General features: G+C 38.6%; 1 protein-coding gene across 2 annotated transcripts in view; it reads left to right on the top strand.

The window, feature by feature from the left end:
• The first annotated feature begins 570 nt into the window (after positions 1-570).
• LOC140269071 (glypican-5-like) overlaps positions 571-16,978 on the top strand; it is a 95,594-nt gene continuing 79,186 nt past the window's right edge. For both annotated transcript variants that reach the window (XM_072364094.1, XM_072364095.1), the window contains exons 1-2: positions 571-1,021; positions 10,403-10,564. In XM_072364094.1, the coding sequence (XP_072220195.1) occupies positions 844-1,021; positions 10,403-10,564 (340 nt within the window). In that variant the 5' untranslated portion in view covers positions 571-843. The remainder of the gene's footprint in view (positions 1,022-10,402; positions 10,565-16,978) is intronic.

Consider the following 16,978-nt stretch of genomic DNA (forward strand, 5'->3'; position numbering starts at 1 on the left):
TCCATCCATCCATTTTCTATACCCGCTTAATCCAACCGTAGGGTCGCGGGGGTGCTGTCGACAGCCATTAAACATTTTCTCCACAAGATGGCATCAATGTAAACCTAACCAGTAGCCCCATGGATGCTTGCGCTCTCCAATGCAGGCAATCAACTGCAAAAAATGGTCACCAAATGCTTAAAAGCTGTTTTAATTTTCTTTCTTGGAGAGGTCTGTTGGCAGTCTTTGACTTATCTTCGACCCTGACAGTGATGGTGATCGTCCTCAAGAAGTGTAATGGTGCTCCTTATTTAACAGCAAAAAAAGAAAAGAAAAGCAGGTTATATGTACAAGATGAGTCGCAGTAAAACGTTTCTGCGAATCAATATGTTCCAATGTTGGATTCCTAATAAACTTTTTTTTTTAGTTCGTAGTTCTTAGTTTGACACTATTGTCGATAGTTTATATACAGTGATTTTGAGATACAGACATTGCAGTGTAAGGATATTAAAGTGAGTTTCAGTCGGGGCGCTTCGCTGAGTTAAACAGAGAGGGAGGGGAATGTGCGCAGGGCTTTTGGAAATAGGCACGGAGGCAATCGACCACTGCAAAGTGTTGAGCGCGGGACAGATTGCGTTCAGCTCACACCTCTCCTCCCCTTTCAAAGAGAAGACCCCAGACCTCTTCTGTCCGTGAGGCGCTCCCACCCACCTCAAGCAATAATGTGAAAAAGGGAAAGGTTTGTCAGATGTTCAAATTAATCGTTGCTTATACTTACGCGTCGTTTATTTTCAACATCGTCCCTCAGTTTACAGTCCCGTTACAGTCGGCTATCCACAAGGTTACCTGGTGTGAGATGCGGCAATGTCCCGAGGAATATGCCCACGCGTAAACTGTTGCGGCTCTGTCTGGACTTTGACGGTCGTTATATTTGCTCTGATTGTCCTCGACGCAGAGGCGTACAGCTGTCATGAAGTAAAGACCGCTTTCCAGCTGCGGCAGGTCGGACCGCCTCAACGCGTACCAGAGACACCTGGCACAGGTGAGCAAGTGGGTTTGGCGAATATAATGAAGAGCACTTTGGCTGAGGAACAGGAATCGCATCAGATTGTACACTGCAAGCCCTGTGCTTTTAACAACCATACCATTCAAACGTGAATAATGTGCTGATCACTACTTAAAACTTTTGTCATAGTCTGCATCACTTTGACAGATTTGTTCCATTGCAGAAACGTCCTTAGTGAAGAGGAACAGATGGCATTTTGCTCTCTGTCTTAACTTTTCTGTCTGGCCACATTGGGCATTTTAGTTTAAGATAGTTTTGAAGAGTTAAAAAGCATCCTCAGCAAACACGTTTATTATAGGTGCATTATGACAGACTATTAAAAACATTTTTAGTTTTTTTTTACATCAGTTTACAGCGTTTTTGCAATCTGTAAGTATATATGCATATATGTATATATATATTCAGATGCTTATCGCATAGGGAGCATTTAGAAAACTTTGAAGAATTCTTTGGGTAATGTCTTTTTCGCAGTGGGCATCCTGGCACAGTGAAAAGTTGTAGACATGTTTTTTAAAGCAGAGCAGGTCTAATGCGATACTGATAGTATGTTTTCATTTCTCAGTGTGGAGGTTACAATATTAGATTCACAGTAAGGGGAATGATTGATTGATTGATTTGTCTTCTCATGGTTGAGCAACTCTGTTGAGCAAATGTATTTAGACAAAGAGGTGTCTAGTTCCTAACACTCCATGCAGATGAGCTGAGAAGCCATGATGTGTGAAAGAGGCTCTTGATGTTTCGACAAAAGAGGTTTATAGTCTTTTGCACTTTAACTGACATGATTCTAATATTTATCCTCTGTCTGTAAAAGTGTCAGTGATAGTATCTCCAGATACTTTGAAGACTTTATGGTATGTGGTTTCCTCCTGTACACTTTTCTTTTCTTCTTAACATTGGTTCCAATTGTGTTTGAGGCAAAACTCATTTTGTGCAGGTTTTGGCTTTGATTCAGCCATGCTAAATTTGCCTGAAAATTTGCTGAAAAGTTACTACAGTTATATCATGCTTGCTGTACACCTGTTTGCGCAAACAGGGCTGAGAGGACGGCGCAGTATCGCTGCAGCTCAAACTTCCATTGCTTCCTGTAACTCTTGTCTTCATGATATTTCCCTGCTTCTGCTTCCCATGGAAGTAGAAGTAGAAAATTTACAGAGAGAATTTACATAGGCACTTCTTCTGTTTTCTAATTAAATGAATCAGTAAATTAAAGTAGAATTGGAATTATATGCATTATAATATGTAAGTGTACTGCAGGTTATACTGACATATTTTCACTTAGGTAATAGGTAATTAACCCCACCGATGCTCAGGTTTTGGCACACAGCTGTCTGAGGCAGAACAGGATTCTTGTTGCAGTAGTCACATGTAAGTTGGTTGCAGCTTAAATATCACCCAGTTTGAGTCTGCATTCTGTAAGTGAAAGAAGAGTAATGGATACCCAAGTGAGGAAACATACCGAAAGGTGCATCCAAACCACTTGATATGTTTGTTTAGCAGGGTGTCACTACTAGCAACAGAAAATATATATTTGATTGTGAGTAGTTGTTTTCCCTTAAAGACAATGGAAGTACCTAGGATCTGAAAAAATAAGCAGTCTGGGGTAAGGTCTGTGTCACAAGCTTTTCTATTCTTCATTGCATTGGCAGATGCAGCATGGATATCCATCCCTTCACTTAGAAGTAGTAATAATGCTTTTAGTAAATGGGGCCATTATAATCAGACACACCCCACATTTTTTATAAAGATGTTCATGTGTTATTTTTTTTATTTGTATGTGTTCTGTTTTGGGTCAAATGCAGTCCAGTCTTCAAAGAACAGATGACCAGTGGAAGGGCTTGTTAGAGAGGGAGATTTGGCATATATGAGTGTGTGTGTGTGTGTACACAATTATGCTACACTGCTTCAGTTGTAAGATCATATGCCAACAAAAGCAAATCTTGAAATTTGAAGTGGCAAGTCTTCAGCCCTTCCACAGCCTGATGTTTGTGTTAGGATACTGTACTGCGTTTCATGTGTGCTGAACAGATTTCTCACAAAGTAGCAGGAGTGTGGCAACCAGCCTGTTGGATGATCCTGTCTGAAGAGAGCTGCACTTCTTCTCAATGCATTTTGTTATGTTCAGGTACTGCAACTCTAAGGCATATTTTGTCACGCTTTAAGTTTAGTCTGTCACAAGGCCGGCATGCGTGGCGACATAATCAAGTATTAAGAAGCTTAGCTGCAGGTATTGAAGATAGACGAAGGCAGGCACATTTAGGAGGGTCTAAGGTGAAGAGAGTGGCAATTCAGTTGTGCTTACAAGAAGACAATAAGGAGGCAAGGCAGCTTAGAGGATGCTTGTGATTGGGAGATGCTGGTAGATTTAGGAGGAAAGCTTGTTGTTCCCCAGGAAATGGTCTCTACAAATCTAAGGCCTGATATAGTCTTGTGGTCTAGGAGTAGAATGAGAGTCTATTTCATAGAGCTGACTGTTCATTGGAAGGACTTAGTAGTGGAAGCATATGAAGGGAAAAAGCTTAGGTGTGTAGAATTAGGAGCAGAGCAGCAAGGATGGAAAGTTAGTTTATGTCCAGTGGAAGTAGGATGTAGAGAATTTGTTGCAAAGTCTGTTGTCTCATTGTTGAGGGAGTTGGATGTAAGTGGACAGAGTGTGAGGAAAATAGTGAAGGAAATGTCAGATGAGACAGTAAGGGCCAGTCAGTGGATTTGGATTATAAGAAGCAATAGTGGCTGGGGGGGAAGCAGGGGGAACAATTAGGGTAAACAGACTCTTGAGAGAAGTAAGTAAGAAATCCAGGATGTATTTAAATGGAGGGTGTGGCCCATGTGAGCCTTTTGAAACCAGGTGGCCATTCCAGGTGAGTTGGCCTGTATGGCCTTGTATTTGCTGGTATTTTTAGTGACTGTAGGACTGTTTAGGTGAGTTTGTCTGCTGAATCTGCTCGTGTGTCTTGTTCTGCCTCCACCTCTGGCACCCTCTATACTTTCATTACCCCCTACCCGAACCAGAGTTTGAATCCCATTCCTACTTATCCTTACCTCTTCTATTTCTACCCCCTGCCCGAACCGGGGTTTGTATCCCCACCCCGCAATGACTGGTGTGCAGTTGGTGAGAGGCTGGAGTAGCTTGTGGTTGTGGAAGAAAAGTTGGTTGTTGTGATATGAGGAGCAGTGATGGCTGGCATTAGGGGAGTGACTCTGGGATGCCAGTGATCACTGTCTAGCCTCCTGCAGGTGTCGTGGGCCCAACTGGATGAAACACCGATGAAAGGAGGTTCTCACCTGATGACCCCAATGACATGTTGGTCAGCACTGGTCTATATAGGGATTATAGGGATCAGGAGGTTCTTTATTAGGTACTGAGCCAGTATTATAAAGTTAATTGTTGAATTTAGGGAATTATTCACTGAGTCTGATCCATTTTCTTTTGTAGCACACATTTCTTGTGCTTACTTTGAATTTTGTAAAGTAAGTCTATGTTTGAAATTTTTGGATGTATAAATATAGCATGAGTTCAATTTGAAAATGAGTTAGTAGTAAAAAATTGCTTGAATACACTTTTTGAAAATTTTGTGTTCTTGCATGTAGTTATGTAGAAAAAAAACATGCTTTCCCGAAACATGATTCTGAACAGAAGCCATGCATTACTGAGACAGCTGATCAGTGAGCCCCAATTTATAAACATTGATTAGAACTCAGTGCCAGTTTCAGTATCAGCATATCTTTGCTGATCAGCTACACAAAGTTTCTTGTTCTGTGATTTATGTATTCTTTAGTATAACACTGCCAAATGCTCCATATCGTAATTGGGGTGCTGATATCTCCCTTATGGAGATAAGTTGTGAAGCAGGCAGTTAGAGGTGCTGTTGAGACTCATAATTTGCACTTATGGATTCTTGGATAATGTTCAGAGATATGCTCTTTTACAACTCGGTTTAAACAATATTTAATGATCTGCAAGGCTTACATGATTGTGCACACACAAAAGACTTTTTTTGTATCCAAGTGATATTGGAACATTGTTTTTAATTTACTGAGTCATTAACAACTTTTTTTTTAAATGAAAGAGAAAATGACTTGTACTTTTTAATTATTATAATTTTTTTATCTTTTAATATAACAAAAGCAGGGTCGTGCACTAATAGCAAGGGAATGGAAGCACAATGGAGTGTTATCACATCTTTCCACATCCTTAACCAGTTACAGCGTCAAAGGCCTTGGCAAGCTCTCAAAGCTCACCGTAGCCTTTGAATGGCTGTAGTTATTTTGATTCCCTTTTTTAACTTGGCTTGTTTCACTGGGACTTGTTACAGCACACACGGAGCTGACCGTCTCCATATACTATTGAAAACATTGAGCATCTGTTGTTTACTTTTTCTGGTCATTTCCCAATGACCTGCTTCTGTATAATTCAGAATTCACATAAATAGACTTCCATTGAGTTTTTCTTTCTTTCTTTCTTTCTTTCTTTCTTTCTTTCTTTCTTTCTTTCTTTCTTTCTTTCTTTCTTTCTTTCTTTCTTTCTTTCTTTCTTTCTTTCTTTCTTTCTTTCTTTCTTTCTTTCTTTCTTTCTTTCTTTCTTTCTTTCTTTCTTTCTTTCTTTCTTTCTTTCTTTCTTTCTTTCTTTCTTTCTTTCTTTCTTTCATGGAAGAAAAAAACATTCATTGGTGGTTGAAAGAAAATAAGTCTTATGAAGACAGTGACCATTTTTAAAATTGTGTTCAAAAATTTAATTTTTGAGTGTGCTTGATGTTTTTTAATCAATCCAAACCAATGTGCCAGTCTGCCCACAGCATCTCTTATTAGATTTCAGCTGTGGCCTGTCTTGTGTTGACAGAGAAAGATGTGAATTTATTGGTTTACAGTTGCAAGTATGTTATATACCTCTCTAACAATATGTCCATTTAGAAATTATTCATGTTGTTCAAAGGGTAGAAAATAGTACATGTGAGGAGAGGTTACATCTGAGGCATGTTCAACAGAGGATATTAAATGGTAACATAAGTACTCTGCCCGTCTGTGGGTGAATGCCCCTCTGATATAACGCTGCTTCAGCAGGTCTGCACCTATTTGCCCACCAACCTCACATCTTTCTTTATGCTCTGGCTGTCCAACCTCTGCCCTCTGGTATGGCTTTGGAGTCTGTGCCAATCACTATAGGCAGTTCCAACTTGGGGTCTGGGTAAGCCAAACATTCCAGTTGAGTTTCAAGGTAGTCCAAAAATTCAGGTATGTGGCAAAGACTCTTTTGAGACGTGTTTTCTTTCAACATGGTCTATCCAAATCATAGCAAATCTGCACAGGGTAAATATCCTGCATGTTCAGAAGATCTTGGGATTTCAAAGGGAACTAGCTTCCTGAAGCAGGAGAAGGGTGACTGTATTAATTGCCTGCTTTCTAACAAAGTTATTTTTGTTCACTAGAAAGCATAAACAGCAGCATTAGGAAACCACAGCCCTCCTGCTCACAGTGCAAATCAGAAGAAAATATCTACACTCTGTTAAGAGGATTTGAACTGGAATAAATAAATCCTTATTGTTAATGCTAGAGTTGGTGCATGTAAGCTTGAAAAGGGTGGTTACAGCATTTCCTCAATAGCATATTTTATTCAGCTGCTGGAGTACTACATATTGTGAATGGCATGTGAGTTAGCAGGACAGTTATTCAGTGGCAGCTTCTTTACTCTGATGTTTTGACTTGTGTAGTGAAGGGCATTGAGATGTTGCTGAAGAGATTGTAACTAACGACTCAAGAGCCCTGAGTCATTGCTTTTGATACAGCAAATTACTCCAGAGGCATTTGCCACCTGAGGACAATTAGGGGAATTAGGATTAAAAGCTGACATGCAGTCTGGAGCGTGTTATTGTTTAGCTTGGCAGAATGAGTAGCATTGTGAATTTCCCCACTGTGGGACTTATAAATGTTTATCTTATATTTTGTGCACTGGGCAATAATTACACATGGGCATTAGAATTAATCCCAATAAAAGAAATTTTTTGACAATGACGGTAATTAGAATCAGCATTACAAATTATTTCACAAAAGTAGGTCACTGGCCATGGTCCTTGGTTTTCAAGAGATTTATACTAAATATATATATTTGTTTATATCTTAACCAATTCACCTATTTTGTGTTTGCCATTTTTTTTTTTTACTGATTTCACACAATTAAGTAAAGTAGCAAATATAAATTAATTCAAATAATGTGCAGATCATTAATAGGCACTTAGATGCTTACACTTTAACAATAAATACAATAACTCTTTTACATGATGAAACATTTTCTGATTATTCTAGCACAAATTCATTCTGAGATAGCTTCTCTTTGTTACGATAATTAGTATTATGGAATTTTTTTAAAGACCAGAGCCAATAATTATCTGTGTTGACTTAGCAGCATGAGCATCAAGATACACGTGTTGCTGAATGGATCTGTGACTGAATTTGCAGATTTCGATACAGAAATGAATCCCCAAATGACGTCTTGCTCATTTTCCAGCAAGATAACCAGGCCAAAGCCAAACATGTGCAGGAATGTCTCAGAAGCAGCAATGCTATTGTTCTGCTGTTGTCAAGTCAGAAACTATTCCAAAACCATCCAAATCAATATTTGAGGCAGCACTTGAGTCTTGGTCCCCAAGCAGTTTGACAGAGCTTGAATGGTTGTGCAAAAAATTCTGGAGTGAATTTGCAGTCCAGATGTTCTTACTGATACTGTTGCCAAATGTGCCAACTAAATTTTGACTTCGAGAAGGTGGGAACCTGTGCATTTATTTTTAATTTAAATTGCATCCAATGCTTTACTTTCTTGAAACAAATAAACATGGAAAGTTTATTTTCCAGATTTGTGTGATCTGTATACTGAATATTTTTGATTGATTATAACCAGCAAATTCACAAGAAGACGGGACAATCCCATATTGATAGATTCCATTGTCTTAAATGCCTCGTTCAAGTACTTATAGTGACTAAACAGGAGGAAACTAAGCTGCCCAGCAAGTGACATGGCTGCAAATGACTGAGGAAAGAGGCTTGACATATTTGGTACACAGACTGCTGCTTTAACAACCAACCAAATTCTTTCTGACTATCATATTATAACATGCAGATATGAGCAAGAGACGCAGAAGCCAGACTAGATTCCATCAGGAGTCCCTGGATATTGCTTTCATATCACATATAACCCACAAACATGAAGTAGAAAAGGAGCTGGCCAGTGGAGAGAACATGGTCAGGAAGAGCAAGGTCAGACACTACATAGGGTAATTATATAGAGAAAGTAGAATAGGATTATTTTTATTATTTTTGCTTTTGAAAATCTTTCTATTAGAGACATAGTTTTCTCAAGTGACGAGCAGTATTAATTAACAGCTTTCCAGGAGCTAAATTCAGGAATGTTGCTCTTTTACTTGGAGCCCTGATAAATTTCCTTAAAAAGTCAAGATGCACATTTTAGATTAAGATCTAATCCCATTGAGAGAAATTTACCATATTGAATTTTGGGGACATCTAAACCAACATCTTAAGCTCTCGGCTTGAAATAATTTTTTGGATATTAATGGGTTTTTCCGCCCCTTGCCTACTTCAGACAAGTCATTCATACAGATTGGAGGACCCAACTTTTGACCTCAAATAAAGGTTTCATGCTGTTTTGTTCTCATTTTAGATTGTGTTTTGCTGCTTTCCTCCATTAGATGCGTTTAGGGTTTCTTGCTGTATTTACACTGATGCTATTCACAGTCTCCCTCCCTCTCCTCTCCATCTTTTTCTGCTGCATCAATGTGTTAGGCATGAAACACCTAAGCGTTTGTCCAGTGGTGTGTGACATTAGTCTTACTTATAATCGCTGGTATGTTAGAATCCGTGATGGGTGATGTGAGGTGACGTCAAACTCTCCTCACAACGAATATTCTTAAATGAAAAAAAAATCTAAAGAAAAAACGGTTATTGACATTTAACTCAGGGGTGGGTTGAACTCTTATTCAGTGACTCAGTACTTGTTCTTGTGTGACATGACCAAAAACTCAAACTTGTAGAAGGCAGCAAATGTTTTGTGTACTTTTATGCAGAGTGATAGGCAGAAGACTCTGCAACAACAGTGTCAAAATGAAAAATATTGGACTGCTACAGAGATGGAGATAATGAGCTGGAAGCTGCAGGAAAGCCAGTCATGACTTCATTCATCTGGCTCTGGGATGGGAACAAATGGAGCCTCACTGGGTAATTAAGAGACACCCAGGCCTCACAAGTATATGCCAGGCAAATGGGAGAGTGGGAGCAGAAAGGGAAAGAGGGATTCAGAATGCAACCCTATTGTGTTTCATGGAGGGATTTGGACGTCGAGGCGCTGGTCTTGTGGTCTGTCCTAATGCCATGCTTTAGGCTTTGGTTACAACACCTGCCTCAAGCCATCCCCATCCAGGCCTTTCCCCAGTAAAATCAGTTATTAAATCAGACTTGTGTATGATATAAGTGACATTGTATATGTGTATTTGTGCAAATAAGTGTGAGGAAAGTGCAGTTTTAACTGCCCATGTCAACAATGACTGGTCTTAGAGATGTCAAGTGTTTACATTGCAATGGTGCGAAGCAAGTGATACTGGTGGAGTGGGACAAAGTTTCAGCTGACATAACTGTGTGTTAGATTGACATTTTTCCAATTTGGTCATTTGTGTTTGTTGGGAGCTGCACCATTATATCTAATCAGAGTGGTAGAGGTGGTTTAATTACAGAACTGCATGAGATTTTTTTACTTTTAGAGATTCTAGTAATAGTATACTTATTTTTTAATTGAGTTGTATGTCAAACACAAGGGCTAGTTGCATGTGAAAATGCATATAACAATCATGTGTGCAGTTGTCTCACATTGAGGCAAAGGTGTATATTTAGCAGAGACAGTATTTATAGCAGAAAACATGGATGAATTCTTGGTCTACTTTCTCACCCTGCCATGGTGCCCCTTCTGTCTGTCAGTGGAGTTATGGCTTGGCTATATTTGTGCATACTCAGAGCACTAAACATACACTCACACATACTTTTACAGTGTAGAATCATACTTTACTGTTTTATGCAAAGTTTGAGCAAATTACATTTTGTTGATTTTTGAGCATAACATAAGTAAATAGGATCCATGGACAAAATGGCACACAGAAATATATCCTTTTGCATAAAGATAAAGGTATTTGTTTAATTTTATATTTTATGGTATTTTTTATTTTATATTGTTTAAGTTATATTCATACCTCAAATCTCTGTGACATAATTTTTTGTCTTTTTTTTTTCTATGAAAATGTAAATGTTTTTACTTTAAAGGGAAAATGTTTTAAATATTTGTCCATTTCTGCTTGACTTTTCTAGATGTTGATCTGCTGGTTTGTAAGCACCCAGGTCCATCCTGCTGCACCCGGAAGATGGAGGAGAGCTACCAGTTTGCTGTAAAACGAGAAACCCTCCACAACATTCATTCCTACAGCTACGAGCTCGAGCACCTCATCTCCAGCCATTCAAATGCCTTTCAGTGTAAGTTCGGGGTCAAGGAAAGGTTGAACAGATGATTTTGAACAGACATAGAGCTGTTTAAAAGACCTATAGTTCAGCGGGTTGTCGGTCAGGCATCTGTAACATTTGGTGACAGTTGTAGCTTCTGGAGAGAATTCAATTAGAAAAATAGATTTTTGTATTTATTTTTATGCTTGCAATTACCTTAATTATTTGACTGAGTGAAGAGAGAAGGGAAAAAAAGCAAACTTTTACATCCAGTTACTTAGGATTGTGGTAGCTGGCATTCAGGTGAAAGCAACTTAGGAAAAGAACCTTTCCCTTGCGGATTTGGCAGCATGTGTTGAAGGATTGCTGAGGGTTTGATGGGAAGTAGGTAAGAAGCCTTTTTATAAGCATCTAGGACAGCAAAACACTATTGGAACCTTTCACAAATTTAGAGTATTTTTTTTAAGGTAAATTATCTAACATCGTTTATTTGGTGTTCATTTCTTGGTATGTTGTTCAGGCACCGAAAGGGCCACAAACTATACCCAATTGAATCAAGCAGGTCACTAGTTGCCTAAAGGTTCTTCTTCCTCTAAATTAAGTATCATTTAGGTTTTGAAATGTAAGAAAACAGACTTTTCATTTCACACGATGTAAGGAGGTTTTACCTGCTTGGAAACCCCTGCAAAATCTCACAGGGTTGGTAACATATTGTTTTGGGATGAACCTCAGTACCATGTAATCAGCTTAAAAAACAATGGACAGTTTAGATTCCCAGTTAGTTTTTAGTTTAGCTAATAACTATAAATGATCAATCACTATTGGTGATTCAAACTTAGAAAATGCATATAAAGTGAGGGTGAATGTTGAGACAAAGCATGATGGTGGTCAGGGATCATTGAGAACAAATTTTTAGACGTTACTGTCATGGAAATTACAACTGTCATGTCTGACTTGTAGATATCATCTGGGCAGGACATTCAAGTGTCAAACACAGAAGACAAATAAAATTCAGTTCCTTGACACATATTATGTCTGTGTATAAAACGGGCTGGAGTTAAGACCCTCTTACAGCCATTTCACAAACAAGTAGCGTGAAGTAAATGTGTTCAAACAGTGTTTCTGGTATTTGTCCTTTTCATCATCATTAACATCCTTCCCATCTTACCTCATGTCTGAGCCTGCCTGGACAATGATGGTGTTCCACATATCCAGAAACAGCTAAAGTGGAAAATTACAAAGGAATAACAATAGAAACTGGAGTGTGATAGTGCTGAAAATAATGATGTCACCAGCCCTCACTTTTCAAGGCCTTCTAAGGACAGTCTCTTTGCTGTCTGAGTGCCTTGAGAGGAATGTGAAGTAGCAAGTGGCTGATATACCACATGAAGTAATGAGAATATGATTTTGGCATTAGTGCTGCTATTCATACATTGGATGGTTTAAAAAAAAAAGTTTGTGGCTGACCCTTTTCTTCTCCTTTTTTATTCCTTTTGTTCTGTATCTATCAAGTTGTATCAGCAATCCACCACAGAGCAAGTTGCCAGGAAGCTTAATCTTTCATAATATACTGTTTATTTGATGTTTATAGTATGTTATAGTGTGCCCACTGTTTTCTGTACACTTTTTCATTTGTCTATCAGTCAAGTCAAATTGTTTACAGCATCTTAAATGATTCTGATGTGGTTTTCATACAATGTAGCTCGGATTGTTTGAATTTGGATCCCTCCTGCTGATTGGAAAGGTTAGCCAAATGAACATACCCATTGGAAAGGAGATGCCTTGTGTCTGCATGTTTGTGTGTGTGTGGGGGGGTTGAGGTCTGCATGCATGTTTTTGTGTTTTTGTTGGCCCATCTTTGTTTTGACAGCTTTATGAGGGTCCTACTGTGCTTTGTCATATGTGGGAGTTGTCATGTCATGGGTATGACCCCATAAACGTAGACCACATGTATGCTCTCTTAATTTTCATCAGAGGCTTCTGATCCTGAATATCTAGAAATAGGTTTTGTTTGTTGCAAAAGTATCTCTTCTAAAATGGTACAAGTAATCTTTTGTGACTTTTCAGTCACTTCCCCTTTGTACCCTTGTGCTGCCAAGACTGAATGCCACAGCTGGATTGAAGCTTTTTTAGCAATAACATTCTGTCTTAAAATTCTTTATGTATCTTCCTAGTATTTGGCTTCGTAAATAAGTGTTTTTTGTACTCATTTTTGAAAAAAGTTATCCCACATAAGAGAAGACGAAAAGACCTGAGTGAACATTTGACCCTCATGACTAATCACACGAACAATCTACTGTTTCTGCTTTAATTTTCAATTTTTGACCACAGCTGTTTGTTACACCTATGACACTACACACCATGCAGCCTAACTCATTTCTGCCAAACCGGGTAATAGAAACTATAAGTGATATTATGAATGTTTGCATGAAGTTGTTAATTGGATCCACACACAGCTACAGACACACACAAGACGGCCTTGCTTGTCTTCCATTCTCAAACTTACCACAGGCAGACATTAATCCAACTGAAAGTTGATAGCTAATGAGCTCTTTGGTGTCTTGAACGGGAATTGGTGTCGCACTTGGAGTCAAGTCTAGGCTGGACCAGTTTAGAACTACTATTAAGGGCTTTGGCCTGTCATCCTGTTCCAGACAATTAGATCTAATATGAACAGAGTTGTTGGAAACATCTGTATCCTCTTGACTGGTTGGCAGAAATGTGAACAAATAGATATAATTTAGTAGTTTATCTAATAATGAAAAAAAAACAGGAAAAAAAAACAAACCCGCAGAGACCTGAACATTTAATTCCCAGGACAAAATCTGGTCAGACCCTTATTTTTTAAGCTTGAACACAGTCACTCAGAACTAAAGCTAGAAATCAACCCGTTTCGAAATGCATGTCTTATTAACATCTACTTCACAGCAAGTTACTTTGAACTTCATTTCAAGAAAAGGTTGGAAGTTATTGGAAGTGCTGTTTAATTTTAACCTTTATTTGACAGACACAAATGGAAAAGAAATGATTCTTGTGTCTTCACTCCAACAACAACTCCATGATATTTAGAGAATTTAAGCAAATAAAAAAATTGATGTCAGCAATATACTGGTGAAAAAAAAGCTTGCAAGAAAAGCTGGTGTCCATGGTCATTGTTGTTGTCTTGTTCTACTCCTCATAATGGACCATACATTTTAAAGAGGAGGCACAAATGGTCTACAGATAAACCAGTCAACCATGTACTCTGTGTCTTCAAAGCCACTCTGTCCTGCATAATGGAGTGTGGCGTAATTGTGCTGAAATAACCACAGACTGAAATTACAATATATCCATCTACATCAATGGTACTTTCCCACATATGAAATGTGGTTTCGGCCCTTTGCCGAAACTCCTTCTGTACCCAATCCTTACACCCTCATCAAAAGCTGTACAATGGAGTTTTCTTCCAGTGCAGTGTTACTTTTTTATTCAGTAACATTTTCAGTAATTCTTTGCCTGTCTCCCAACTTTATTAGTGTTATTAGTGTTGCATCAAATTGATTTACAAAATTAAAAAAAAAAAAGAACATGCCAGAATCCAGTTTGGCCACACACACAGAGTTCCAGAGTTCTTTCATCATGATCGGAGCTGATCATGTCCTATTCATGACTCACAGGTTTCACAGTTTGTGTATTTCACATAATGTTAAGAAAATGCTTAAACCCATGGGACCCAATCTAGACTCAAGTGAGCATTTTAAAATGGGGATTTGAACCATTATTGGTCTCAGGTATTCGGCTTTAAGTTGTTGCTGTAAGACCTCTGGCTTGACTTTTAATCTTAATTTCTTTCTTACTACAGTGTAGAGCAGATTATCATTGGCTAATTGCTGCGTAGGCAGTTCAGTGTGTGGAAATGAACAACAGGTGGGTGCGATGGGAAAGAGTGTAAGTGATACTTTTCATCACCAGTATCACCGATATGACTGTGACTTGTCCCCCAGATAAATGCCGTGACATCTGCCGTGACATAATTTTTTGTGCATATGAGTCACGCACACAGAGACATGTGGGCATACACAATATTTACCACCCTCACAAGTCACCATGACCACCTTAAGGCTCAAGTTGTCCTCACAAGATTTTACAAATACTTTTCAGAGAAATGTGCTCTCCTGGCCTAAATAACAATGTGTCATCAGTGAAAGTGTGTTGCATGTAAAACTTTTCTTGCCATTAAGCAAAGCGCCAAGTAGATAATTTAAGAAAGACAGAGAAAGGGCAAGAGAGAGATGGAGAGAATGTCAAGAAGGGCACCCTTACTCAACTAAGCCGTTTTAACGAGTGTTGCAGGCTTGACATTTTTCGGACATGTTTTAGAAGATCTGCTTGTGAGAACACACATGCCCTGAACATTCACCTTTTGTGTAGATTACCCACAAGGATTTACAGTGAATGTGTGATAAGAGTTGTAACTTCGTAGTCTTTTCTGCTTAACTGTAGGTTGGTGTAAGGAAGAGTAGTGTGGTCATCCTTTAACTGGAAATCTGTTTGTTTCAGACCCAGTTTTTATGGTCACATGTTGAAATGTCCTTGGTCTAGATACTGAACCCCATATTGTCCCCCAATGTATTTTTTATCTGTAAGTTACATTGGATAAAACCAGTAGTTAGATTAATATTGTGTAATGTAATGCTTTCCTCTCATTCAATAGAGTGAATATGTTTAAATATAAATGGTATTGATGCCAACACAAAAACATCCATCTTGACAAATAGGATGGGGGTATTGTCGGCTGCTCTGCTTCATCCAGGTGTCACTCGGGAGTAGTTTCAGATGTGAGATGGTATTCGGTTGTATTCAGTTAGATTTTATTTATATAGCGCCAAACTACAACAAATGTCATCTCAAGGTACTTGAAAGAAACAGTCCAATGTAAGCCAATTAGATCTCTCTTTAAAACGATGCACTATCCCAGTAAATTTGTTTGTGTGTGTCGAATACCTAAAGGTGGTAAAGGTGGCAGACACCTTTACCACAGAAACGTTCAGCACAAGATTGAATCATTTAAGTTTCAGTGAAAGGCCTGCACCTAATAAGGGAAGACACAACCAGGAAGCAAGATGATATCAAGTGCAGTGTCTTTTATCTATTTGATGACATGTTTTGAGGAGTGATCTAGAAGAATTGCTTTTTCGACCTATACATGGCTATATAACCAAGGGGCTCAGTCAGACATGAAGCAGACACTCAGTTGCAGTCATATAACAAAAAAGTAGAGCATGTCTGAAAGGTGCTAATGCACTGTCAAACAGACAAGAATATCTAGCCTGAAACAATTTGGTTTTATTAAGATAACTTGGAAATTCTTTTGCTTTCTTGAAGTAAACTGTCAGAATCAACATAGGTTGGCCCACACTACACAGCCTTTTAAAAGGAGTCTGTCTCACTCATTAAATGGTGGTGATTGCTTAGCCTTTGTTTTTACACTTTGAATGGACACGTCTATGTTTGCAAAACTTGTCTGAATAGTGATTCACTTTGCTGTTGAGTTCCATCTTTATATTTTATCAGATACAGGGCTCTATCTTAATTGCAATCTCTACATTGTCTGGAAGTTGTCTCACTCATTTTGCCAGAGATTTTTTTCCACCTTCTCCCACATCATCATTCTTGCTCTCTCACTTCATGTCTTGTATATCTTTTTTTCAGCAGATGTTTTGACCGACATGGTTATTGCTCTAGAGGCTGATGCTTGGACACAGGATGACATTGCACGGCACCATGAGCTCATTCTCAAATTAGGGAGGATATCCGGAATCCATCCCTAAATGCCTCATTTAATCATAAAGGGTGGAGGGAAAACATGTTTATGAACTTAACAGTGGAGAAAAAATATATTACACATATCTGTGTGTGTTTCATAAGCATGTATGTGTTTTAACTACGCCTATTGCAGTCTCCTGAGTAGACATGACAAAAAAAAGGCCAAACACATTTTCCTGAATTTTGTGAACTCAGGCCGTGAGGAAAAAGAAGGAAAGAACAAAGGAAAGAAGTCATAAAGTGCTTAAAGTCATAAACTCGCACTCAAAACTTCCCTAATTACCTGAGCTTTTCATCTGCTCCTCTCGCCTCTAAATGAATGTGTGAAAACTCAGGATTTGGGAGCTGGGCCTAGAAAGTGAGAAGAGGATAAAAAAAAAAGATGAGGGTGGTGCTTGAAGTTAAAGGTTTGGTGAAAATGTGCTCGGATGTGTTTGAATATGGTTCACTTGAGTGTGCATATGTATTGTAGAAACTATAGAATCAACAGATACTTACTACTCAGATATTTTGACTGCTCCTTTTTTTTGCCCACTATCCGTCCTACCTCTTGGGTGTGTAACTGTCTTTGGTGCATGCTTTGTCAGCACTGATTACTTAACGAGAGCATACTGAATCCATGTAGGCACAATGCCAACACCT

This window comes from Leuresthes tenuis, unplaced genomic scaffold (genome assembly GCF_036924035.1).
Source record: "Leuresthes tenuis unplaced genomic scaffold, fLeuTen1.0.hap1 SCAF_14, whole genome shotgun sequence".
Classification (NCBI taxonomy): domain Eukaryota; kingdom Metazoa; phylum Chordata; class Actinopteri; order Atheriniformes; family Atherinopsidae; genus Leuresthes; species Leuresthes tenuis.